Genomic DNA, 27,533 nt, shown 5'->3' with positions numbered 1-27,533 from the left:
TGTTCATCTTGTGATCAATGATGATCCCCAAGTCTCTTTCTTCCATAGTGCTAGCCAGCATAGCACTGCCGAGCCTATAAGGATCCTGCAAGTTTTTCCTCCCAACATGGAGAACCTTGCATTTTTCAGTGTTAAACACCATCAGGATCTCATCTGCCCATTTGCCGCACCTGTCCAGGTCAGCCTGCATCGCCCTCCTGTCTTCAGGTGTGGATGCTTTGCCCCAAAGTTTGGTGTCATCCGTAAACTTGGCCAGTCTGCTTCTGACTCCAATGTCCACATCTTTAATGAAGATATTGAACAATATGGGTCCAAGGACAGAGCCTTGGGGGACCCCACTGGTCAAAGGGCACCATGACAATTGACTTCCATCAATTAGCACCTCTGAGTCTGACCACAGAGCCAATTTCCCAGCCAACAGATCGTGGTGGACCCAAGGCCACAACTGGCCAGTTTTGCGAAGAGGTGATCACAGGATACCAGATCGAAGGCTTTTTTGAAGTCAAGTCAGATGACATCAATCTCTTCTCCCTTGTCCAGGTGATAGGTCACCTAGTCGTAAAAGCAAATGAGATTGGTCAAGCAAGACCTACCTGCAACAAACTCATGCTGGTTATCTCTCAGGATGTTGCCATTGGCCAGTCTCTTAAGAATGGCCTCCTGAATAATCTTTTCCAAGACCTTCCCCAGGATAGAAGTCAGGTTGATGGGCCTGTAGTTTGCCAGATCCGCTTTCCTCCCTTTCTTGAAGATAGGCACCACATTGGTCTTCTTCCAGTCTTTGGGAACTACACCAGAGCACCAGTTCTCAAAGATCTGTGCCAGGGGCTGAACTATGATGCTTGCCAGCTCCTTGAGTACCCTGGGGCGTAGATTGTCAGGGCCAGCTGACTTGAAGGTATCCAGCCTCTCAAGATGTTCTTTCACAAAGTCAGCATTGATAGAGGACAGGGAATCTCCCTCACCTGGACCTCCCTAGTTCCGTAGTGGGCATAGGCGTCCCATGGGACTGATGAAAAACCAACGCAAAGTACCCATTTAATAGGTTGGCTTTTTCCTGGGCGTCAGTTGTCAGTTGCCCCATCTGGTTCAGCAAGAGTCCAGCGTCGCCCTTGCTTTTCCTCCGGTTCCCCACCTATCTGCAAAAAGGACTTTTTATTGTCCTTGGTACTCAAAGCTAGTTGGAGTTCAGTTGCAGCCTTGGCTTTCCTGGTTTGCTCCCTGCAGGACCAGACCAGTGAAGAATATTCATCTTTGAGGTGAATCCCATCCTCCATCCTTTGTAGGCCTTTCTTTTTAGCCTCAGAAGGTCTGCTAGATCCCTGGAGAGCCAGGGGGGCTTCTGTGCCCTCTTGCTGCCTTTCCTCCGAGATAGAATTTAATTAGCTTGTGCATAGAGGATTGCTCCCTTGAGGAGCAACTACTCTTCCTGAACTCCCCTCCCCCGGGGACTGTGGTCCCTTAGGGCCTCACTGACAAGCCTCCTGAGCTTGTCAAAGTCAGCTTTCCTGAAGTCAAGGACTTCAGTGTTGCTGACCTACTTGCCAGCTTTACAACAGATGGTGAAGGTGATCAGCTCATGGTCACTGTCACCCAGCTTCCCATCAATCACTAGGTCTCTGATTAGGTCATCCCCAGTAGCTAGTACCAGGGCAAGCAGCGCTTTACCTCTCATTGGCCCGTAGACTTTTGAGTCAGGTAGAGGTCATCCACGCATGATAGGAAGCTTTGCGACGGCTCAGATTTTGCTGAGTGATCTTCCCACGAGATGACTGGGTAGCTGAAGTCACCCATGACAACCATAGCCCTGGAGCATGCTGCCTTGGCCAGTTCCTGGGCAAACTCCTGGTCAAGCTCTTGACTTAGGGTGGGAGGTCTGTAGTAACCAAATTCTTACACGTGTTAATAGGAGTTCTGAAGCCAAGTTCCCAGGTACAATACTGAGATTTACTATGGAGTAAAGAATACATTTTTAAAACTAGGAAGGTGAACCCAGCTTATAATTCTAAGTGTTTCACAGAAGCTTCAGATAATACATTGCTGTCATCTAAAAAGTTTCTGCAACTAGTTATACTTTAGAAATCAACTTTCAGAAAACCAAAACGTATATTTTCTTCTTCTTCAAAACTATTACTATCCAATCAAATGCAAATACTTTCAAACATCTCATCTTCTGCTCACACATAAGTAAACGTATACCTGCCTTGATTCCCACTTTATACCTTTGCTTTTATCTGTCCACTGAGACTGCCTACATTTTGTTCCTATTAGCATAACAACTTACTGACTTGAGGCATTAGTATTAAAATATTTAAGTCTGTATTAAATAGTAGAAACAGCCATAACTGTGCAAGATGAAACAGGATGAAAACACTATTTTAAAAATAGTATTATCTAAGTCAACCACACAATATTTACATTTTGCAGCATTTGCTATCAATCTCTACTTATTGGCTAAAGCCTGAAAGCAACACAGTCAATGTGAAATATGGTCATTTGATTAGGGTACATACCTGCTTTCCTCACTATCCACAAATTCCCTACTAAGTTTGTGTGTTAATTTTTTATTTTTTAAAGAACCTGTCTCAGTTATGTGAAAGCTTCATTAGACAACTAATGAACACAGCATATCTCATTTAAGTGCATAGCCTCAGGACTGAAAAAAAACTTACAATTACCAAAAGTATGCACTCATGCAAAATTAATGTAAACAGTAAATGCTCTTTAATGATACTGCACACCCAAACTGACAAATGTCTGCAATTTTCAACGATTCTAATAGTGGACTTTAACTGACTACTGGAAGCCTTAAAACTAAAGGGAAAGGAACTAGTCAGTTTCAGAACTACTATTAGAAGCCTTGAAAATGAGGCGAGATAGTAGTCTTGAAACTGACTAGCTTCCATCATTTCAAGGCTTCTAATTGCTATCATTTAACAGATGCTTCTCCTCCACAGTTAACAGGAATAGAATTCGTTACAAAGCAAACAGTTACAGTTAGAATTAATGTGCAATTAACAGGAATACAATACAGATGCAAAACAAACAGTAATACTGTAAGATGTTATGCACTTAAACACATAACATTTAACCAATGTGTAGATAATCAGAACGTGTTACAACATAAACAACAGGCAACAAAATTGACACTGGTCAGTTAAGCCAGTGATTCTCAACCAGATCCTTTGAAGGGTGCATCAAGATGTAAGGATATAAGCACGGAGTGAAGAAATAAACAGATAAGCTAAGCAGATAAGCACTATGGCTGTGCGAAACTTCACTGGTTGTTTTGATTCGACACTGTTTTGACTCATTTTGACGTCAAAACAGTGACAATGAATCAAAATGAAGGGCTTCAAAATCCCTGAAACAAAATGAAGCTAGTCAAAACGTTTCGAAAATTTCAAGTTTCAAAGCAGCCAACAGTAGGGTGGTGAGAGGCAGGGGAGAATCAGGGCTGCGCTGTTCAACGAAGCAAAACGGATCAGCTGTTTTGAATCGAAATAAAGTCTGAAACAGAAGGCTGTTCCATCAAAACTCAAGGCGAAATGGAACAGTGCCGTTTTGCACATCCCTAAAGATTATAGGCTTAGTCTGTCCCTGCCTGGCTGATCCCCCCACCACTAATATCCAGCCCCTCTCCTTGCAGATCCTAGTTTTTGGAATCATGTAACTATTCACAAAGGTTATGGAGCCATGCCTTGAGTCCAGTGAGGGGCACCTAAAAACCAAAACTACTGAGTTACATGAACCACTGAGTTAAATGAATTATGCACTTCTCCAAAGCAATACTGTTCAGTGGTTATTTGCCAATGAAGAAACAAACATAATATCCCATCTCTTTATAAGATGGGATGGGATGGGAATCCACTAGGTGAGCAAAGTCCTCTTAACAAACATGGGGATGAAAATAAAACAGGGTGCCTGAAGCTCACAGACAGTATGACAGCTTACAACGCTTCAGGGGCCCTTGACCCAGAGATCTCTCACTTCCCATCATTCATTTTAAAAAGACTTATTTCCCATATATAACCTCAACAAACATTTTGCAGATATGTATAAATGCAGGAGGAATGTGGTGGTCTTTTTGTGGCAAAATCATGGTTAGTATAATTTCTTCCACAGACAGCTTCTGCAGAGTTTGGAATTGCAAGGCAGCCAAGATGAAAGCAAGACCAGCACAAGCTTTCAGTTCAACTATTTCTTATTGCCAAATTCATGCTGATTTATTTGATTTTCAAATGGCCACTTCCCTGGAACCTCACATCCCCTCCTTTTGCATGGACTGAAGCAATACAGGTTTTGGCTAATGCACAAGATTGGAAAACGTGCAAGAGTAATCCATATTGTCTTGTTTGAATTATGTAACTACACACAATAGGGATGAGAACTTATTTCTGGCACACTATGCAAGCACATACATGTGTCAGGGGTTTTTTAACCCTTTCTCAAAGGAACTGGGTGCTCCGGCAGCCAGGGCCAGGAAGTTTGACTAGGGTGCATCAATGAACCTCTGAAACCCAGAGGTTCCCGGCTAGAGGGTCTTGTACCTCCACTCAGGGTTAGACTAATTGTCATATTTGGGGTCAGGAAGGAATTTTACCCGAGGGTCAGATTGGCATGGATTGTTGGGGGGGAAAAGAGCTCCTCTTCCTCTGCAGTAGAGGGGTAGCCCTCTTCCAGGGATATCTTGAGAATATATTAACAACCTTTACAGCTACAGGACAGTGACATCTGTGGTCCCCCTGCTTTATCTGTGCCAGGTTACGGTATCATGTCTTGTGTTGTGTCAGGATTGACTATATAGTTTTGCCATACCAGGGGTTTGCAACCCCCAGTACATGTGCCAGAGCACAGCACATAAAAGTACTTTGCTTGACACGTGTGCCTCGGGTCAGATGGTGGGGAAAGGCTCAGGTTGCGCTGTAACAGCAAGGATCGGGCCCCTCGTGGCTTCCCTGCTATCTGCCCCAAGGCATACATGCACCCACTGCCAGCAACAGGCTGACCCCAGTACAGTCACTTGTAGCCTCCCAGCTGACTGCCACAGATGGCCCAGGCTCTGGGCAGACCTCTTTCACCCAACATAGAGCCTGAGCTGCTCGCAGCAGATGGCAGGGAGGCTGCAAGCAGCTTCACTGGGGTCTGTGGAGCTCCGACCCAACTCACTGCCAGTGGCAGGTGCATGCATGCCTCTGGCCAGATGGCAGGGAAAAGGCCAGGGCTGCACTGCCACAACAAGGATCGAGCCCCTTGTGGCTCCCCAACTGTCCACCCCTGGCATGCCAACATCTTACAAGTCAACATTGCACGTGTTTTTGGCACTCTGGCCAAAAACACTGCTGACCCCTGGGTTAGACTATGGATTTGTATAGGGTATTTTTGATAAGAAAGATCCTGCCTCAGTTAGGGGGTTGGACTAGAACCCTATGGAGGTCCCTTCCAGCCCTGCTTTTCTATGACTCTGTGACACTTAACAAATATTATTATGGTCCTAGTCTTTTTAATACAACTTTAATTTTAAAATTAAATCTTAATGCGAGTGGGGGTCGTTATTTGCAGGTTTTTCTTAATGTTTGAATTTGATAACCTATAGAAGTTTTTGTTGTCCCCATTACAATCCTAGTCAGATTCTCATTTTTTTGAAAAAAAGGATGAAGCATTTTCCTGGTATCTCTAAATAGTCATGCATCTGCCAGTCATTCTAGCCACTGTAGCATAATTAAATTTCTATCTGGTCTTTCTCTGGGCGTTTTTGCTTTCCCTTGCAGGTACGTAACTGACATACATTGTCCTTGTCTTTCTTTTTACAATGAAGCACATTTCCTTCATACCTTTTCCCAGCCATTGTACTACATCTACCTCGTTTTGTGCCTTTCTGTTTCTAAATCTGTCCACCTCCCTCTTCCTCAATTTTGAATTACTTCCTTTGCATTACACAATTTAAAACTCCTTGCAGCCAGTTCTGCTATTTTTTCCCTTGCCCCAACAACTTAATATATTTACTTAAATATAAGACAACCCTGAATATCAGGTGACCCCCTCCAATTCTATATATGAAAAATTTATAATTTTGTGGTAATTTTCCAGGTATAGAATCTAATTATTGGAGGTTTGCCTTGAATTTGTCCCCCTCCCACTGCTACAGCAAGAAGGGTAAATTTGGGAGGGGTCAGGTGGCCCCCTGCCCTTCCAACTTCTTACCCCTGCAGATCCTTCCCCGCTTTTGTATGAGACCCTGACCTCCCTAAGCACATGGTAGTGAGGGGCCAATTTGGAACTACTCATTTTCAAATAAACATGCCTATACTAATTTAGTTCATTAGAATTGATGAAATTTACCTTTTTTGAAAGTTTTATCACAGGTACCCCATAAACACACTTTTAAGAAGCACTTTTGTACCTACTTACATATAGTACAATCTATAAATGCTATTATTCCAAAGCCAAAAGGTTCATGATTTACCCCACAGTTCATCATGCTGGGCCCCAGCAGACTAAATATAGTGCCCCTGTAGCTCAGCATTGCTCATTACATGTCTATGCTACTGATACCCTCCTTCCCTGCACAAAGGATGTGTGTGCTAATCAGCCCCACTCATGACTAGAACTAGGTGTTCTTGTCACAAATTCTGGGATCTCTAAAAATGTATATGCAGATGAGCCACACAGCAACCTGTCCCAGCTCCACCTCCACCTCGTGGAAGACAGAGCTACGCTAATCATATGCGACAGCCTGAGAGAAGAAGTGACAGAGGGATTCTGGTGAACTGGTTAGAGGTCCGTTCAATGAGGTCTGCCAGACATTTAAGGCTGGTGAAGAAACAGGCATCATTGGAAATGGGAAAGAAAGACACAGCTCAGCTGTGGGACTGAAAAGGAAGTTAAAATGTATTCAGTGCAGTGGCTCACTATGACTTGAAAGAGAGTTAGCACTATGGGCTTTGTGTTTTGTAGTCATGCTCAGTATCGACTGCATTTAATCACCTCTGTAGTTGGTTTCCATTACTGAGCACATGCTGCTTTTGGCAGGAGTTTAATGACAGACAAAGTCTTAAATGAAGTTTCCTTGTACATGAATGTAAGACAGGGCAGGGGTTTTCCTCCATACTGACTAAGGAGGAAACCGCATCTTATATTTGAGTAAATACAGTACTGTTCTTTGAATATCATGCTCTTCAGAACCTTACAGATTTCTTTGATCCTTTCTTCCTTCTGTTAGAAAACACTTAGCATGTCAGGAATTACCAATGGTAACAATCCCATTCCTCATATACTAAAGAATTAAGGCCTGAAAACCTCTACAAGGCACTATGCTATAGACTGTGTACTTATTTACTTATAAGAAGATATTTCATAATATCTAATATCTGCTAAAGAACACACACTCTATCAACTACATTTTAAAATCTAAAGATAATATCAGGTATAACGAAGTATTGTCTCCATGAAATATAGCAAATGTAGAACAGCACATTATTTTCTCATTCTTTACTCATACTCCCCCATTTGCTTTTCTGTACCCATCTGTTCTCACTTCTTATACTTAATTGTAAATTCCTTAGGAAAGGGGACATCTTTTCATTCTTTGCTTGTACAGTATGTATCACCATTGGGTCATGGGCCATGGCTGGAGTTCTCGGGCACTACGGTGGTAGAAGTAATAAAGTGGTTTGTGCTCTTCATATACTATTTCATGGAATGAAGTGGGTGTTCACAAGCTTTTATGTAGGAAGATACATAGGGGGCTTGTTTTTTCTTAACTGAGTGGCTGCTCCAAGCATAAATAGAAATATGAAAGAGTCACATTAATATCACAGCAATGTAAACTGCTCTTTGGAGAGGCTTAAATTAATGGGTCAAATTTATCCCTGTTCTAATTACACTGAGATCAATGGGAGTGAACCAGGAATTAATCTGCCCAATATGAGTAAAGTACAGCCTCTTTTTTTAACTTTGGCAATAGTATTCATTAAGCATATTTTTTTAAACCAAAAAAAATACAGGACAGTACTTTGACAATTTTGCCATCACAAAGATTCAAGCATTATACAAGATATGCTTGTAACTCCTAAAGATAATATTATACAGAACAAAGCTTTATTCTCATCTTTTGCATTAACCTACTTATGTCCCCTGGATATATATTCTGCCTTTCTGCATTGTAAGCTATTGAAAAGTTTATAAATTTTTAATCCAACAATAGCAAAGGGGCACATTAATTTGCTCACTACGCTCAAAGTTTTATAGGACTATACAAAAGACACACATCATACATACCACATGTAAGAACAAAACCAAATGCACACTCAGGATGATGACAGAACAAAGCAGAATTTGTGTGGTTTTTGGTTTTCTTTGGGGAGTTTTTAGGTATCTTTAACATTAGCTATTTTGATTAACAATATTATTCCACAATAGGCAGTATTTTGGAACAATTCTTATTCTTAATGTGTGACTTTTCAGGTAATTGTATACCTACAAAGAGGTTAATCACATAGACCTCTGCATTTGATAGGATGTTTTCCAGACAATTTCACAACCATGGTAACCCCACTTTTATGTACAAAAGCTGTCAGTTTGTACCAACTGACCATATCTGACAGTCTGTGGTAGCAAGAATTTGGTTTTCTAGAATAAGAATAGTGTTTTTAGTCATTGATTACTGGTGCTATCAAATTGTGTATATCAAACATTAGATTATATGCATATAATTTCCTTCTGGGAAAGCCCTATGGTTGTTAAAGCACATAAATGCACAGGTTTGTGCCAAGAAATCACTAAAAACAGTTTTGTGAACAAATGAACAATGATTTTAGCAGTGTAAAATGACAAAGTGAACTAAAAGTGAATTCTCAGTTAAACTGCACAAAATTAGAAGGCAAGCATCATGCCAGGGTACAACACAACTGAAAAAAAGTCCCACAGTTTTATCAATTTGGGTACAGATTTCTGAAACATTAAAGAAAACTAGATTCACAAGTCCTTCTCTGGCAAAAATATTTCGTAACATGGTTTCTAAAACATTTTTTTTCAGAGATGGAATATGTTTTGTATTGGCACTTAGCAAAACATCTATAATGTTTAAGAAGCCATTAGTTTACACATTTAAAATTACATTGTCACAAGACAACATTAGTAACAAAAATTACACCCACAAAAACAAATAATGACAAAAAAATGCCCTAGGAACATAGGATTAGAGAGAAAGCTTTATTTTCTTAGTTACTTAGTCATACTACATTTAGTATTTCAGAGAGGGGAGATGCATAGGTATTAGTGCTGTGCAAAACACCACCATTTTGTTTCAATGTCCATTTTGCCATTCTGAAGGGACAGCATTTCATTTCGTTGTTTCATTTCATTTTGAAGCACTGTCCCATTTCATTTCATCAAAACTGTTTTGCTGTTTCAACATTTCACCCATAGGCTAATGGGAAATCATGAAAATGCCTAAAACATTGTCATTTGTTGCCTGATTCTGATGCAAATTGCTGGGAAGGCAGTCCCTTCTGAGGGTGTGAAGCCTGCCAAGTTTCAAGGAGATAGGTGTAGAGGGTTTTCAGAAACTGCACCTCAAAGTCTTGAAAGCAAAATTTGCTGGCAGCAGCAGCCTCCTGTCATCTGGGCACAGATTCAGGGGCCTGCATCCCCAGGAGGGCTGCATGGCTGTACCAGACTCCTCCCAGGGGTGCAGGCCCCCAGATCTGTGCTGGATGACAGGAGGCTGCCGCTGCTGCCTGGGACCAGCAATGGGCACAGCCGGTACACAGCACCAGGGAAGACAGATGCTGCCACTGGCCCCAGGCAGCAGCGACGGCTTCCTGTCATCCAGGCGCCTGCACCCCTGGGAGGGCTGCAGGGCTGTGCCAGACTCCTCCTGAGGGTGTGGGTCCCTGGATCTGTGCCAGATGACAGGAGGCTGCCGCTGCCACCTGGGGCCAGTGCTGGGTGTAATCCGCGCCCAGCACGGGCTCTATGGAGCTCAGCCCGGCAACGGGACATGAAGCACAAACCTGGCTCTGCCCATCTCTCTCCACCAGGCTGCACTCCAACCAGCTCCACCAGCCCCATGGCAGCGGGAGGCAGAGCACAGCACCGGCTCTGCCTACCTCTCACTTCTGGCCTGTGCTCCGTGGGGCTGGCGGAGCCAGTCAGAGCACAGCACCGGCTCTGCCTGCTTCCTGCCACTGGGCTGCATTCCAATCGGCTCTGCCAGCCCCATAGAGGACAGTGCCGACTCTACCCACCTCCTGCCGGGCTGAACTACACGGGGCTGCCGAGCCACTCACAGCACAGCCCTGGCTCTCCTCTGCCTCCAAGTACTGGGCTGCTTTGTAACTCAAAATGTTTCGAAACATTTTGAATGCCCTCATTTTGTTTCAAAGCTGTTTTGATGCTTTTTGTTTTGTTTCAATTCCACTGTTTTGAGCTCGAAACATGTCAAAGCAACTTCAAAACAAAACACTCAGCACAGCCCCAACAGATATAGAGACTGATTTTAGCACAGAGAGATAATTATAAATCAAAGGGTAAAAACAGATGCTGCCAAATGAAGCAAATCAGTTGTGCTTGGATGCTTCCCAGCACAGCTGATCCACTTCATTGGACAAAACACACATTGCCTGTTGTCCCACCTGTTGAACACACCGGACAATGGGCAACACATTCCCATTTACAGAGATGAGCTTCCAGGAATCTCTGGGGAATATATCTATTGATGGAGAAATCCAGACAGGCACTCCCAGGGTTTGAGGGGCCCAATCCTTCATGATAATTCTCAGGGCATACAAAACCAGGCCCCTCAAACCCCAGGAGTGCCTGCCCAGTGCAGCTGGAGAACACAAGTAGATCCACACACCCTGAGCTCTCCCAGCAAAAAGCAAATAGACATCCTCCTCAAAAAATGACATAAATTATTACTACCTTCTGTTGTGACCACAAAAAAGCATTTGTGGTATAACAAAGGGCATGGACATCTATTTGCTATCACATTGTGCTGCAGTAAAAATTGTTCTGGTGGCATAGAGATGGTATCTGTTTCTAGTCAAGTGTTACAATATTCTTTGGACCAAAAAAAGGAACATACAAAGTCAACGTGTAGAAGCAGGTCAACTTTACAAAGTGTGGTTGACACTGGTATAGCATTTTAGCCTATACAGATCATCTCTCCTGCACTGCCTATGGAGAATTGCCAAATGATGATTAGGTGTTCCAAACAAGCTGTCTGCAGACAGCTCGAATGGTCATAAACTCATGCAAGACCGTTTCAGGCTGCACTTAAGGAAGAATTTCTTTACTGTCCGAACCCCCAAGGTCTGGAACAGCCTGCCATCGGAGGTGGTTCAAGCACCTGTACTGAACACCTTCAAGAGTAAATTGGATGCTTATCTTGCTGGGATCCTATGACCCCAGCTGACTTCCTGCCCTTCGGAGCAGATCTCGAAGATCTTCCAAGGTCCCTTCCAGCCCTAATGTCTACGAAATCTATGAAATCAACATAGGATTACAACACAATTGTGTATACTGTTAATCTATACAACCATGATTCTATTTCTTTCCCCCTCAACTTCCATATATTCAACCCACTTGGTAAGTATGGCTTTAACACATCTGATCTTGGAAACACTTACAGAAATCAGTAATTCAACAAGCCTGAAAGATTCTCATATTGCTGCATAAAATCTACTATTGAAATTATATCAACATTTATGTTTAACACACATCCTGCATCATATATAATGGGTGGCAATGTTTTGCCACTCTGGTAGAATTTCTTAATTATTCCACATGATGATACTTTATCTCAAAAAGCACTCTTTAGGATTGGGAGAGATGTACAGCCCTCAAGCCAGGAGACTTGTGTGCCCTACTTCCACCTTTTCCAAACACTGTTAATTTCTATATATTATTAATGTCTTCACAATTCACAACCCTATTATTGAGCAAGACTAGAAGCCCTACCATAGTGCACAGCTTAAAATTTAAATATGCAGGCCCAAGTCTCTTTGCCTTAATGTCACTGGCTTTCAGGAATTCAGGCTAAATCTATAGCTATGTTGCCTGTAACCACTAGAAGATATTCCCCTTCCACAAATTTGAAAAGAACCATAAATACTGAGCCCAACATTTCACCTGCCAGCAAATAATCAATCATATGGAATAGGGCTACAAGCCCACCATACCAAGGATAGGTCAATTGTGTTCTTCCTTTAAGTTAAGTGGCAAGAAGTCTAGGCCCTGGCTTTGAAGATTCTGACAAGACACATGGAAAATGAGTAGGATATAATTATGCAATTAAAGACACAGAAGCTGCAGACATACGCACACACACATGACTTCAAACATTCCTGAACCTAGTATTTTCTAAATTGAGCTAAATGCAACAACCCCCCTTAAGTAATGATACTACTTCAGAGAGCCTGTTTCATGATACTGGTCACTGGATATAGAACTTTTCAAGCTGAATCACCAGTTTGAATCCAGCCTAGCTCAGTAAGGATTTAAAGCTGTTCCCAAGTCATGGATGGTCAGTGGCCTCGCATCTGCAAGAGGCATTTGCTGAGTATTCATTCCATCACACCTTATCCCCATACTTTGCACTAATGGGAAAACTCAGAAGAAAACCTAAGAACTACATAGGTCATGGACAGTTAACTAGCTCTGGTACACCTAAAGAAAATCTTTTCCATGCTCCTGATCAGGGTTGACATAATGGCCAGGCAGGATTTGAGGGAGGTTTACGTAGCTACTTTTCTGCAGACAAAGAAAACTTGTATTTCTAGGCTTGTCAATCTAATACCTTTCACTAACACAAAATCAAACATGAAGGATTTTATTATATCAAAATGTACTGTTATATGAAAATCATAATCAAATATGTAAACTCATTAAATAATCTGTATAAATTGTCACATGGAGCTGCACAAGACTTGACAGCTATGTTACTTCCATAATGACATGTAATTTATGAAAGCAGAATGTGCTTTTCTTGTGAAATATCAGACAAAAAACATAAGTGTAAATATAAAACAAGAGGCTTAATCTTACTAGAAACAACAGGTTTCAGAAATCCTTGCAATATGAGTGTACTGGCACAAGGGTTGCAGCACTTCAATTAAATTAGTGATTGTTGCTACGTACTGAATATATTTGTCCAGGATCAGTTTTAAAATATTTCTTATAACTAGATGTTGTATGTTTGAATTAGATATGTTCCAAAACAAATTATGAAAAGCGTTCTGGAGAGACTTGGCAAAGTATGTGCAGAATTATATCTGCCTCTTGTGAAAGCTGCAGTACCTCTACGGGCGTGAAAATGTACTCTGAGGTGTACTGGAAATCCATGCTCAAAAACAGACTGTATAATTTTCTGCTACAAGTCTACCTGTTTAATGATTATTATTTTTATAAAAGTGGAACAACCCCAACAGCAGGGATGGAGACCCACAGAAGAATACCCTATAGCAGGGGAAACCAACCTGCAACATGAATGCCACAAGAGGCACAGGCTGCCTCTGTGTGACACACAGTAGATCAGGGGCAGGAAAGGCAGCACAACAAGTTAGGGCAGGAAGCAGAAAGTAAAGCAGATCAGCCCGGAAGCGCAGGTCAGGAAGCAGAAAGCAGAGGAAGAGATTGGGCAGACTGAATCAGAATGGCACTTGGGGAAGGTGCAAAGCTAATTTGTGGCATGTTTGCCAAAAAAGGTTGGCCCCTGCTGCCCTACAGTCTGATGACTAGGACACTTGCCTAAGAGGTGAGAGATCTTGGTTCAAATACAACCTCTGAATCAGGCAAAGTAGATTTAAATTAGAATCTCCCCATCCATTCTTTCTACTCAATCCTTTACTTCCCCATTCTCCATCTCTTTTTTTAAACCTTATTATCATGCTCTCTCCATGCCTGGAATAGGCTCTTTGTTTCTATCCAACTCTACCCAGGCCTTTCATTTTTTTGAAACAATAACAGCATGGCAATGGTCCTGTAAGCTAGAGCACAGAGGAGCTGTTCCTAATGTAGGCTGGCAGACAACAAAACTCCTATCATACAATGTTGAGATATAAAAGGTGGAAATGATGTATTATTTTATTGTTTGATTTTTTTTCCCCTGTATCATAAATTATGTTATCTGCATTTTCAGCAATCTAATGGATGACAAAGAATACAAAGAGTGAGAAATCAAACAATCACTATTGGTGAAACTGTCAATCTAGTTTGCTGTCTCACTGACAATAATTAAACCACCTTTCATTATACTTCTTCCTTTCAGGGTTTCACATTGTGTAGATAAGCTCATTCCTCTTCCAATTAATCATTAATTATTCATTAGAAACTAACCATTTGTAAAAGTCATTCAATTTTTATCAGACACTTCAGACAAGTTAACTAGGTATTTGCACCTTCTCTTGCACTTGCATGCTTTATTCTTTTCAGGCTTTGCCTGAAGAAGTCTACTAGGAGGTTTAGACAAAATAAAATTCTCGGTCTTCAAACTGCTTTTCTGTGCACTGCCTTTTTCATGTTTTTTTGCACAGGCACACTAATAAAACAGATAAAACAACAAACAATAAACAGTACTGCTGAGAATTATATTCATAGAGTTTTAATGTCACAAATGCAGCAATAAAATTGCAGAGCAAATAAGAAAATTGTTCACAGAAAACAGTAATCCATTTCTGGTACTGGGGTCATTTATATGTATTTTGCATTCTTTTTATATTGGCATATTTACAGTTTCAGACATCCATGGATGAGGCTCCCTCAGTGACCTCTGTCTCTCATTAACTGGGAAGATTTACTTCCCCTCCTAAGGCCCACCTACCCACAGTAATATCGCATCTCTTCTAGCACAAACTGCCATTGTCCTATTACAGACTGTTTGAAAAGGTAAGGGAAATGAGAAAAAGCAAATGATTTTTTTCAGAGGAAGAAAAGAAGGATGCCTCCAGAGAGGTTCTTTCATGAAGTGAAAAAAAATATCCTGGCAACAAAGAGTAATCCTCTTCTCTAGCTTGCTCCATCTGTGACCTTTAGAGAGATCTACCAAAGCTAAAGAAAAGTTTAATTAGAAGAAAGGGCAGCTGAAAGAACAGGTAGCTGGCAGAAAGCTTTTAATCTTTGTTGTACAGCACAAGAATTTCTGAACAATCTGTGAAGACCAAGAGACTGCTTCATAAACGTTGGACAATGGGATTCATCCCTCTGTGGGCTTAATGGAAGCAGAATGGGCCTTGGAAGAGAAAAGACATCTTATTTTGAAATCACAATATTGGGCCTGACAGAACTGATGCTTTCTGAAAAAGTTAGTCCCTAAGGTGCCATCCTGCCCCACCTTCTGTCTCATGAGATAAAGAAATACTATGAAGCTAGTTCGGATTTGGTTCTTGGAAGAAAACCAACAGTTTACTTTTCTCCTGAAGTTCTCTGCACAAAACATTAGTGTTCTTCAACTTATTTAAACTGGAGAAAGATTATTTCTCCCATCTTGCTTTTAAAGAACTTCTATAAGCAAATGAACTTAAATGGGATCAGTCACATGACTAAGGGCTATCATGAATAGGTTTTTATATTGATAGATCATCCTTCCAATTTTCTCTCCAGAAAAGGATCTTCAGAGCTGCAAAAAAATGTGATAAATAAACTTAGGTGCTGAAGTGTTGTTATGTCTTCCCATCAACAAATTAGACAACACTATCTATCCTGGACATTTATAAAATGTCCATCAATTTATCTGGTTCAGTATATTCGTAGAGAGGAACATGGTCATGCTATTGATAAAATGGAGTCAACAACTCCAATGTAAACCACATTAGACTTTTCAGGAATAATATCGTAATCTCATGTGGCATACAGAAATTTGGCAAGACTTTTTATTTTATTTTCAACTGTTTTTAAAAATCAGTTCACTAAATTTTTAGCTACACAACAATAAAAAGAATAATAGTGGCATTTTTCGTATGCCCCTCTGTACTCGCACTAAAAACATACTTCAGGCTTTTTGGCTGGTTTTTGCTTTTTTTTTTTTTTTTTTTTGCTTATTTTTTCATCTGGTTAGACAGTTTGATCTATTCTACAATCTCCTTTAATTCAATTAAAACAAACAATAAAAGACATGAGACGTTATTCTTTAAAAGTGTGCAGTAGTCACTTCTCAAAGAAGCTCATTTGACCTTCTACTCACTGCAGGATCCTACCCAAAACTGTCCTCTTTGCAGTATGTATCCCATTACAATTAGACTTTCCACTGAACTAACCCTACATTATGGCTAACATCTTTAGAGTAAACAACTCAATTAAATTTATATAGCACCTTTTCTACAATCTGCACACACTTAATATAGAGTAAAATCATGGCTCAGTAGAAAATGCATCATTTGTGCGTAAGTGCACAACTGCCGTAATACCCAATGCAAAACATATCAGAAATAGTTTATCAAATACCTTCTGTATTACCTTCAAGTACAAAGAAAGTCTCAAAATCCTGTATTAGGATTAAGAGGCTTAACTAGGTGTCTAAGCCTAACTAGCCCAAACACTTATTTGCAGCCCTTTTGTAACTATTTGAAGCTCCACTGAAGTCAATAGGTCACAGGCAGGTCCAGTAGGCTATGCCCACACAGATCCACTTGACAATCCAAGCTCCAAGTCATAACCTCCCTCATCAATACACCAGTCTCGATCTTATCTCGGCACATTCATTTTTAGCTCTCTCTCAGGGGACACTAATCTTTTGTTCTCTTGATAACGACTGCACTGAGGGGAAAGTAAAAGGAATCCAATACCATTTCATTTTCTGTTGTTTCCACGAGTTCCCAATGTTGCTATGAAATAACAAGGCCAGAAGCAAGTAAGTACACATAACAACACAAAGAGTGTGATACATCCCAAAAGTTTAATTGGAAAAGCAACAATGGTCAGACAGTTGCAACCAGCTTGAAGCAATGCAATGCATTAGCAACAGAGAGACATAGCCCAGGGATGGCTGTGGCCCAGAGTCCTAATCTGTCATCACTGTGCTATCTACAGAGAGCCTGGCCAGCCCGGGGGGTAAAAGGGAATCGTTACTCTAACAATCCTCTGGGAAGAGAGGCAGGAATAGAAGCAAACTTACAGTAACCTTGAAGCAAGGTTTTCACATGCTCCAGTGAATTTACAGATTTCACTGGCAAGGCTCTATTACTGAAGCCTACCTGCAGAAGGACTGAAGCCTCATTCTTACAGCAGGTGGCATTTTTATAGCAATAAATAAGAAGAAACCATATGCTCAGCAAATGCATAGGAATGACGCAGAAGCTAGGGTAAAAAACCATGACCATGGTTTTGTTATATAGGGCTGCTTTGTGCCGGTCTAAATTATTTTATGCCAAACAAATCTCAGAAATATTCTTTCCAGTATCTGTCTAGAACTCTAGCACCAACAAATCATTAGCCACTAAGCTGTTCTTTTAAACTCAATGAAAATGTCTGATGACTACAAAAAAAACATAATCAGATTGTACACGACTGGAAGCCAGCAATACCGCTCCTATCATTGCCCATTTACTTCTGTGAGAATATTGGAAATGGAAAGTATTTACACACTTTGAGCCCACTTGGGGCTTGTCCATACTGCAACAGTGGCACCTGCTGGTGCTGTCCTTCCTGAGCATGCCTTCGCCACCTGCTTCCATTCACATGCTCCAAACCTGGAAACATGCTGGGTATGACTCTGGAGCAGTGTTACCAACAGCTCGTGTTGATAACTAGGGACCTGCTTCATTTGCAGTTTCATGGATTTTGCGGAGACTGCAAAATCCAGGGCTGTCCACAAAAACAAAAAAAATAATATCAATAACGTAATAAAAATAAAACACTGACTCCCCAGTGAGAGCCAGAAGCCCTCACTGCTGGGGCAGGGAAGTGCAGGTTGGCAGGGCAACATGAAGGGCAACAGACAAGATGGTGGCTGTCCCATTGTTCGTCTTCTCCCCACTGGGGTCTCTCCACCAATCAGCGCTGAGGGGCAGGGTGACATGAAGGGCAGCCAGCAAGCAAGATGGCAGCCACTCCCTAGCCCCTCCCCCCCAGGCCTCTCTGCCAATCAGCACCGAGGGGTAGAGTGGCATAAAGCAGCCAGAAAGCAAGATGGCAGCTGCTCCCTTGTCTCTCCTCCCCCCAAGGCCTCTCTGCCAACCAGCACCAAGGGGCCAGGCTGCCACAAAATACCCATGGAATTGGCTCTATGTCCCGCGAGCGAGCTATGAAAAACCCTGTGTCTCACCATGATTTAGGTAGATCCCTACCAATAACAGTAGAGACCAGTGTACTTCTTTTTAGAGCTGCCTGCTGCTGAGCTAGGGGACACTCCTGCCACAATACAGGCAAGTCCTTAAGCTCACAAAATGGGACTGTAATTTAACCCAGTTTGAATATCCCAGAATCTAAAAATATTGAACCCCTAGAATATGTAAACTTCCACTAGCCATTTTAGTAATTTTTGTTCCACCAGAATGCTTACTGCCCACCTCCCACTTCACTGGCTTATGCAGCCTATGGAATTCACTGAGTTGAACTATTCATGTGACTAAGACGTGCAGGATTTGGTCTAAAATGACTAAAGGCTCCACTCCCTATGTAGGCACTTTTCCCTGTAGTAAGGTCTTTAACAACTGACCTTAAGAATCCAGACTGACAGAATACTTTCATATTTTGTTACACTGTACCCAGAAATCACCACACACTGAGATGAGAAAAATACTCCCACATTGTGATTTTATGCTCTGAAGCACTTGCATTTACAATACTTCTTTTAAAGGCCACCCATCAACTATGCCTGCTAAGGGAATCATGTAAACATATAATGGATACGATTAGTATAAAGGTTAGACTGCCTACCCCACCTGCTGTTCATTACCAACACTGTTTCCTAAGCAATCAGAATGATACATTTTAAGCTGGGTAGTGAAAAAAATGAAAAAAGACTTTTAATGTTTATATTTTCCTCATTTATAAGAAGGCATGGCTAATTAGATGTGCTGCAAAATTCCTCTAACTTAAATACCTATAAGCTATTACCATTTTACAGCTCCCTTCAAATAATACCTGCCTCCATAATATACATAGATTCTTAATGAATTATATAGAATCCTTTAAAACAATTCTGGTTCTTTTACAGTTAATACATACAACCTCGATGCTGCTAGCTTTTAAAGCACACAGAATTTCAGGATGAATTTTAAGCATACTTCCTTGTTAGTTACAGAAACTAACACAGAGATCCTGGGAAGAATAGAAACAACACTGTATATACCAGCAGATAATTTAAATGCATAAAAAGAGCTATCTGAACAAAGATAGAAGTAACAGAACTTCAAACTTCCCCTATTTTGGCCCCTCTACGCATTACAGATATCACACAATTAACTGGTTAATTTGCACAATTACTCTGACACCAACTACACATGCAAAGTACTTGTCACACAATGAAAAGCTCCAACCACTGCTAAAGTTAGACCTAAAAAAGGTATACTAACTTTATAGCTGGTTGCTATTGAGCTTTAATTCGCATGTGGAGTGGGGTCTCCCCTGCTGCTGGGAGGAGGGCTCCTAGCTGCTGGGGTGCACCTTGCCAGCTGGGGCTGCAAGTCCTGCAACTGCAGGAAGCCCCCAGGGCTGGAGGACCGCACCCTAAGGCAGGGGTGTGGTGTTCCTCCCACCCCAGGGGTGCGTGGAGCTCCCAGCTGTAAGAGCTTGCTTCTTGCCAGTGCGGGGGGGAGCCCAGGATCAGCAGTAAGACCTGATGGAACCTAATGTGTGAACTCACAATTGCACCTCCTGCCATGCCCTTGTGGCACAGCAGGAGGTACAATTGTATGAATTGTGCATTAGATCCCATTGCTCCTTTACCTGCATGTGAAGAGGGCACCTTGGATTAGAAAAAATACACAACAGATGTAGAGCTGTTTTAAAATAATTTATAAATACTGTATTATGACCTGGTTATTAGGATGCTTACCACTGATTAGAGAGTGTTAAATGAATACAGCTGTTAGGAAAACAAATTGAAACAATTACTCAAAATAAATCAGCACACAGTAAACACCTTCCGTGTGGACATATGAAGAGTACCCTTTAAGTTTCAAAAGGGCTGCAGCTGGTACATACTAATTATTTTAAGTGAATGAGCTGCGAAGTATTCAAACAAAGCTCCAGGTTCCAACCTGGATGAAGTTTTCCTACATTTGAATCATTCTCACCTCATTCACACACAAAAATTAGAGCGTACCAGCAGCTGCCCTTTTGAAACATTCTTCTTCTGAAACGGATCCAAGTATTGCTGTCTCCACACTCTTAAGGGTTGCTGTAAGACAGTGGCAAAAACCACTGACTTTGGGAATGGCTCAACATCCTCAGACTGGTTTGAAGAAGTAAGGCAATAGCCTCAGAATGGAGAAGAAGAAAGGAAATGACTGACACTTTCTGGAGAGATTTTTTTGGGTGGTATCTTTCATTGGACCAACTGCATGGTTAGGATAGAGCTAGATAAGTTTTAGAATGCAAGACATTCTTTGGGTCACTTTCTGGAGGAGATACAGTAGTTGGGAAACTGTCTCTTCAGACTGGCATAGTTGTGTTGCCGTACTGTACCAGCTGTCAAAGTCCAGGGAATATATGAGAGGCAAGGTTTTTTTTCCTTTTAGTAATCTCTCTTACTGAACCAACATCTCTTCCCAACTATACAATTGATCCAAAAAAGATATCACCAAAAAAATCCTTGTCTCTGCAACTGGAACGGGCATTTGCTGAGGTGCCTCATGGAGCTAGGCTTACCAATCATCTCTTTCTCTCTTTCTGTCTCTCTCAAATTCCATCCAAACTGAAACATGTCCTATAAACAGTTTCTGTTTCAACAAACCTGCATTTTCCAACACAGAACCATGCTGCTGAAAAATTCCCTACCAACTCCAAAAGTCATGTACAGTTTTCTTCATTGTTAAAACCAAGTAATATTTATCAGTAGTCACAGACAGCCAAAAGGAAGAATTAGAGCTGGGAAACACAATCAGACCTGCTCAGTAAGCAAAGCTGATAGAGGATTGCAGCCCAGGACCTGATTCCACCTCAAGATAGGTTTGTTACATCCCAATCAAGAATTATCGTTTAGATGAGCAAACCTTTTAGCTTTTACAAAGAACAAAAATCGGAACATTTCTGGATCACTACATACAGTGCTCTTCTACTGTAAACAACATCATATAATCTTTTTCATAAACTGATCAGGCTCCATTTTAAAACCAATTAGTAAAAAATATACGACATAACTCCTCTCCCCACTGCACTATCAAGCTACAAAAGTTTAAATCAAATCTTAATAATTAGACAGAATTTACTTAAGGATCATAAAATCACATACTACTTTAAACCAATTTTATACCTTTAAATAAAGCACATGAAAATAATTAAGTTTCAACTTGAAGCTGAAGTACATTTGATTCTACTGAAAGGCTAACTTTAGGAAAGGGAGTAATTCAGAAGACAGTGCTTATTCTTTCAGTTTCTATAATTCAAAATAATAATAACAATAGAAATAATAATGAGATACTGTAACCTATCCTCAATTGCCAGAGAAGTCAGAACAGATAGTCTGCTTCCAACTGCTCTGAAGCAGAAGGCTTCAAAAACATGCCTAATGTGACACACAGTATTGAGGGAGAAGAGAAATTGAGAGAGCACTTTAAATTACAAATGTGGCAACAAACATGGAATTAGACAGTAAGCCCTAAGCTTTTTGATGCCACCTGATGTGCAACTAATCAAGATAATTATCAAAAGAAAATTCAAGATAATTTGTCCAGCTTTCAGAAAGGATTTATTTTTTTGATAAAGCAGATTATGCCTTAAGGTCAGGGGGTTAAATTAATCTGGCCCTAAGAGCCAGATAAGTGGTTTAAAGGCTCGTTGGCGGGCTGGATCCTTTTCCTATGTAGAAATTTACATTTTGAGTTCTCCCTGCAAGTCTGGGTAAAAACATATCCAATGCCTCTGATACCATGAAACCTAACAAGGAAAATGAAGAAGCCCAAACTCCAAATACTGGAAGTTAAAACGATTATAATTTTTTCATCTGGACACAAAGAGAAGAGGTCTACTAAGACAAACCACTCTCTTAGTCATACTGCACTGTCTAACCATGTGTAATCATTGACCAGCACAGGCCTGGACATCAGGGCTCTACCATGTCTACGCATCAAACGAAACAAAATTGTTATGGACCACTGCTGGGGATTTGTGTTACAGCTGAATTTAGAACAATCATTTTGTTGTGTTATTGTTAATAAGTGTCAAAAAGCTTTAAAGCTTTGCCTCCTCATTTCAAAACTGTTGCCATTACAGTCCAAATCTGTAATTTGATCCTTGCAAGGCCTTCACACCCATGCAAATCCAATTATAGAAATGAAGCCAGTATTCATAATAAACAGCACTCTCTGAAAATTGCTTATCACCTCCAATGCTAACAGGCTAAATGCTAATAACACCCATAGAAAGAAAACTGAATGTTGGGCTTAGAAAGAAATGGGCTTTGACAGAATTCAAAGTAGCACAGCTGGCTGCAAGCTATATAAACAGACAAGTGTAGGCTAGGAGTAGAGATTATCCATATTTTTCTTATGTTAATTGTCCAAGCATAGCTCTGTAAATGTATAAGAAATTTAAACTCAGTCCAGTTGTCTTAATTATATCACACTAATATATCCCATTGTGCTACCTTCTGATCGGTTAGAAGAGCAAAATTTAAATTCTTCTGAGAAAAAGAAACATTTTTTTAAAGTAAAAGTGTATGTTATTATAGGCTTACTAAATTGCAGGTTTCTTTTTGCCTATAATTGTATTCAGCTTTCGTCTACACAGAAGTGGGCTGCGCAGATCAGAAACCTGACTTTAATTTGACACAATTTTAACAGATTTTGTCTAGATTTAGCATAAATGCAGACACAGTAGAGCAGAGACTTCTCAAATATTCACAATAGTGCCAACAATGAGGATCCAAATATCAAGTTTTCCCTCAACTGCTTAAGCAAAGAATTTATACATAAAATCAAGATGTAGTTTTACAAACTTTGTGTAAGAACCTAGGTTTGAAATTATTTTCAAGAGACAACATGCACCAGTTTAAGTCCAATATACAATACATTTAAAAAGTTCTACTCCAAGCACAAAAGTTCTCTCCAATGCCAGACAGGGACCACAGTAAGGGGACTGAGAGTAAGTCATGGGGCTCAGGAAATACCTGGAGTGACAACAGGAAACATAAGAAACTGGAAACAGGAGGAACCTTATGGGACTTCCTAGCAGATTCTACTGAGCTCCTGAAGCATCCCCATGACTCCTTGCATAGGCCCCAGGAAGCACCAAGAGCTAGCTGAGGAAGGAAATGAGAAGCAAAAACGATCTTTGAAGCACTTGCAGGGTGCCCTCTGGGTCCTTACTCAACAATTCCAGAACACAAGCAGGAGAATTATGAGCCAAGTCTGCAAGCTGTGCTTGTACTCAATTCTGGGACTGAGATGTCTGATGGACTAGTGTCACTGGCAGAGTGAAGAGTGTGCAGTGGATCACTGACTTAGGCTGGCAGACACGCAATGGGGAATACTTTTATGAGTGAGCACAAGGTGTGTTATAGCTGTTCTGGGAGCACACAGTGAAATTCCTTTAGTACAGACAAAGCTTAACAGTTAATGAACTCTAATGCAGCACAATGGGAAATGCACGAATCACTTTGGTATCCCTAGTCCAGTGGTGGGTAAAATGCGGCCCAGGGGCTGGATGCAGCTGCCAGGCCATTCTATCCAGCCCGTGGGGCCCCTCAAAAATTTAGAAAGTTAATATTTATCTGCCCCTGGCTGCCTGTCACGTGGCCCTCGATGGCTTACCAAAACTCAGTAAGTGGCCCTCCACCTGAAATAATTGCCTGCCCCTCCCCTAATCCGTGTCTACGTGGTAAACTTACCATACCTGGCAGCAGTACCCTCAAGCAGCCTATACTCCTCCAGCCCAGCTGCTACTTCAACCAAAAGCAATGCGGTCATGTCTGCATGGGCTAAGTGGTAGAGCTGTGCGAAACTTCAGTCCCTGATTCAATTCGGCAGAGGTTCAGCCCAATTCGGTGGCCAAAGCCCCAAATCTGAATCAAATCAGAGGACACTCAAATCTCTCCGAATTGAATCGGAACCCTCCAAATCGATTCGGAAAGATTCGGTGATTCAGACATAGACACAGCTTTAAATGTTTTTTCTACATACCTCTAGGTACCAGGTAGCTTGTGAATGCTGCGATGCTGGGGTGCATGGAGTGTCCCACAGAAGCACAGGGGGCTCCTAAGCGTGCTTGGCAGCAGACCCAGAAGTGGACCAGAAGCACTTCCAGTCCAGTACAGGTCCGCCAGGGAGCACATGAGGGGGGCCCCATGTTCCCCCAGCTCAGTGACTAGTGCCTCCTGGGTCTGGGTGTGGGGGGGCACCCGGGGTCCCCCTGCAGCCAACTGCCGACCCGGGGGGTGGAGGGGCCTTCTGGCGTACTCCCCAGCGGACCTGGAAGTGGACCAGAAGTACTTCTGGTCCAGCTCTAGGTTTGCCACTGAGCACATGGAGGGCCCCCAATACTCCTGTGGGACGCTCCATCTGCCCCAGCATCACAGCGTTCACTAGCCATGCTGGAACCTCAAGGTATACAGAAAAAACTTTTAAAGCTATGTCTGTGTCTGAATAGCTGAATCAGCATCGAATCTTCAGATTCAGCCAAATCGAATCAGGGCCAGTGATCTGAATCAACGAATCTAATAACTGTCCCTGATTCGGGCCAAATTAGAATTAAATAGGGTCCGCTTCACACACCCCTCCTAACTGGCACTGGCACTCACCAGTCCAACCAGACCACTGCAACATACTCGAGAGTCCTACTGCCAGGCACTGTAACCTTACTGTATAGACACTGCCTTGAAAAAACAGTCTAGTATAAGATCAGCAAATGAAAAAGGGATGCTAGTGCACAAACTAAGTACCTGAATATCAATAAAACTATCACATGCACAAAGCAAACTGAAAGAAATCACTGAAAAATGTTAAGTCTCTAAGTTTTTGGATTTAGAAAACCTTATGGAGTTAATTCCAACAATACTAGATTTCAAATACTTATACAAAACTGTGATATAAATGTTATCCCCCAAAGTTATAAGTTATCAAAATTTATCAAAAGAGTACATATAAAGAGTATCCAGATTAAAAAAAGAACAACACAAAGATAAATGTAAAAGTGCTTTCTAATGAATTAAATAAAAGCCTGCATGTCCGAATTATCTAACACAAAAACAGTGGTTTCCTCAAGTAGTGTAGCTATTGGACCTTTTCACCCCTTAGACCTGTGTTCCTGGTGGGAAGCAGGTCTTAGTCCTCAAAAATAGGACTCCAGACATATGTATGTATATACACTGCCAAGGGATTCCATACTGCATACAAGCAAAACAGTTAGGCCCTTGCCTTAAAAAACAGTACCAATGCGGAGCTTCATTTTACATTTCAACATCCTGATTCTACAATACAATGTGTTCGGGGCAGACAGATTCATAAGGGGTACCGTGGCACAATCACATCCCCATTTCAGACTACACTGTGGGAACAGCAGCCAGAGACTATTTTTTAAGGCTCAGAAGCAGGTACACCTTACCACCTCTCTATTTTCAGTAATATATCTCCTCCCCTCCCACTCTCCCCCACATCCCCACCTCCTGCTGCCCCTAGCTGAACAGGGGGTGAGGGGAGCTCCAGAGCCACCCCTGACCCACTCTAGCCAAGCAGCATAGGGAGCTCGGCTCAGCTGGGCACAGCAGTGGCAGCAACAGGGTTAGGGGGAGGGTTGTGCTGCAGAGAAAAGAGGGGGAAAAGTTGGGGGCAGGATTCTTTGGAGGCTTCAAAAAATCACTGACCACTGCTCCCACAGTAGGAGCAAGGGAAGCTGAGAGCAGGGAAGTGCAGCCAACCTGGCAGCACTGTTTGCTGTTCCTACACCCCATCTACAAAATCCTGGAGCGGCCTGTGGGTATGGTTAGGTCTGTCCAAGTATTGTTTACCGGAGGATTGGTGATTAAGACCACACACAACGCAGGGAGCACTAATGCAGAAGAGCAATCCCTTTTGAAACCACTACATGCTACACAGGCTTGAAGTCTAGTCAATCAGACCATGTGTAGATGAAACAGGGGCCATAAATTGAAGCAGTGGGTTTTTAAAAACACCGTTTCAACTTCAGGCCCTTTAAACCCCCATGTCATGTACACACCCTGCTGACTTACCTGCCTCTCCAGTGGCGGGGTGGGGAGGACAAGCTGCCTGCAAGGTCCCTGGGCTGTGGCGGGGCTGGGGCTTCCCTCTGTGGCACCTGCCAGCAGGCACCCAGATTGGGCAGTCCCAGGGGGTGCTGCAGCCACAGAGGGAAGCCCCAGGCCCCCATGCAGCTCAGGCATGCTACAGGGGAGGGGGAAAAAAAGATCAGGCCCGCAGCTGTTCTTGGGCAGCGTGTGCCTTCCCGGGCTGCTGCAGGGTTTCCTCCAGAGCCCCATAGCTGTACCCGTGCTTTGCTCCACGACTGTAGGGGCAGCAAACTAAAACTCCACAGAACAGTTTTAGTTTGCTGCACCCCAAGTCATTTAAGGCACATTACACCACCAGATTTACGACTGAGGCTGTAATTAATGAGCAACACACCGCCAATGCATGCAAACACCGACACCATTAAAATGGTGAAAGAGCATTTAGTCCGCTTTAAAGTGTTGTGCACACACGGCCCTCGTCTACACAGGGCCTCCGACACTAAAAATGGGGCAGTAGCTGACAACCTATTTATATTGGGGAACCCAATGCTCCACATCCACTGGCACTATTTTTTTTGTATTAGTCACAAGCCAAGCAGCCACTCAGGCTAGTGCAGTTAAGGGACACCAATTTGTATAGCCAGTGGCTCTGATCAGGCAGGACAGATCTGCATCTTATAGCCTTGCAGACTCTAGGCAGGCCTCAAATGAGTCCTCCACAGACTCCAGGCAGCCCTCAGGAAAATGCCAGCTTTTGCTTCACGCTCGGTGGCTGGCTACCAAGAAAGCACCACGCGACCCTGTGGCAGAGCTCGCCCGAGGGGACAGCAGGGCAACGGTTCCTCTGGGAAACCTCTGGGCTCATCTTGTGGATCAGGTTAACGCGCTCATTGCTGCTGACACCCCGCTGCACACCTGAAAGGGTCTCCGGGCACCCCAGGGTGCCACGGCACCTGGGCTGAGTCACTGCTACAGGCTTAGAGCAGGAGAGGGTGAGGGCGCTGTACGCGCACTAGCAAGCACGTGTGCACTGCACATGCTGCGTACATACACGGCCTGCCCCCCAGCTCTCCCGCACACCGCGGGGATCCGTCCGGAGCTGGATGCCAAGTGCTGCGCTGGGCAGAGGTGGGGGCAGGCTCCGGCCCCCCAGCCCGCAGCGCCTGCTCGGGGCGGCTCCGTCTCCTCC

General features: G+C 42.4%; 1 protein-coding gene across 1 annotated transcript in view; it reads right to left on the bottom strand.

The window, feature by feature from the left end:
* The window catches only part of AVEN (apoptosis and caspase activation inhibitor), a 192,196-nt gene that overhangs the window by 162,687 nt on the left and 1,976 nt on the right, over window positions 1–27,533 (bottom strand). The window contains exon 2 of the mRNA XM_019551049.1: window positions 27,396–27,529. Coding sequence (XP_019406594.1) covers window positions 27,396–27,529 — 134 coding nt within the window. The remainder of the gene's footprint in view (window positions 1–27,395; window positions 27,530–27,533) is intronic.

Source organism: Crocodylus porosus, unplaced genomic scaffold, assembly GCF_001723895.1.
Source record: "Crocodylus porosus isolate Cpor-Errol unplaced genomic scaffold, CroPor_comp1, whole genome shotgun sequence".
NCBI lineage: Eukaryota > Metazoa > Chordata > Crocodylia > Crocodylidae > Crocodylus > Crocodylus porosus.
Note: the sequence above shows the minus strand (reverse complement) of the source record. Positions and strands in the feature narration are given on the sequence as shown.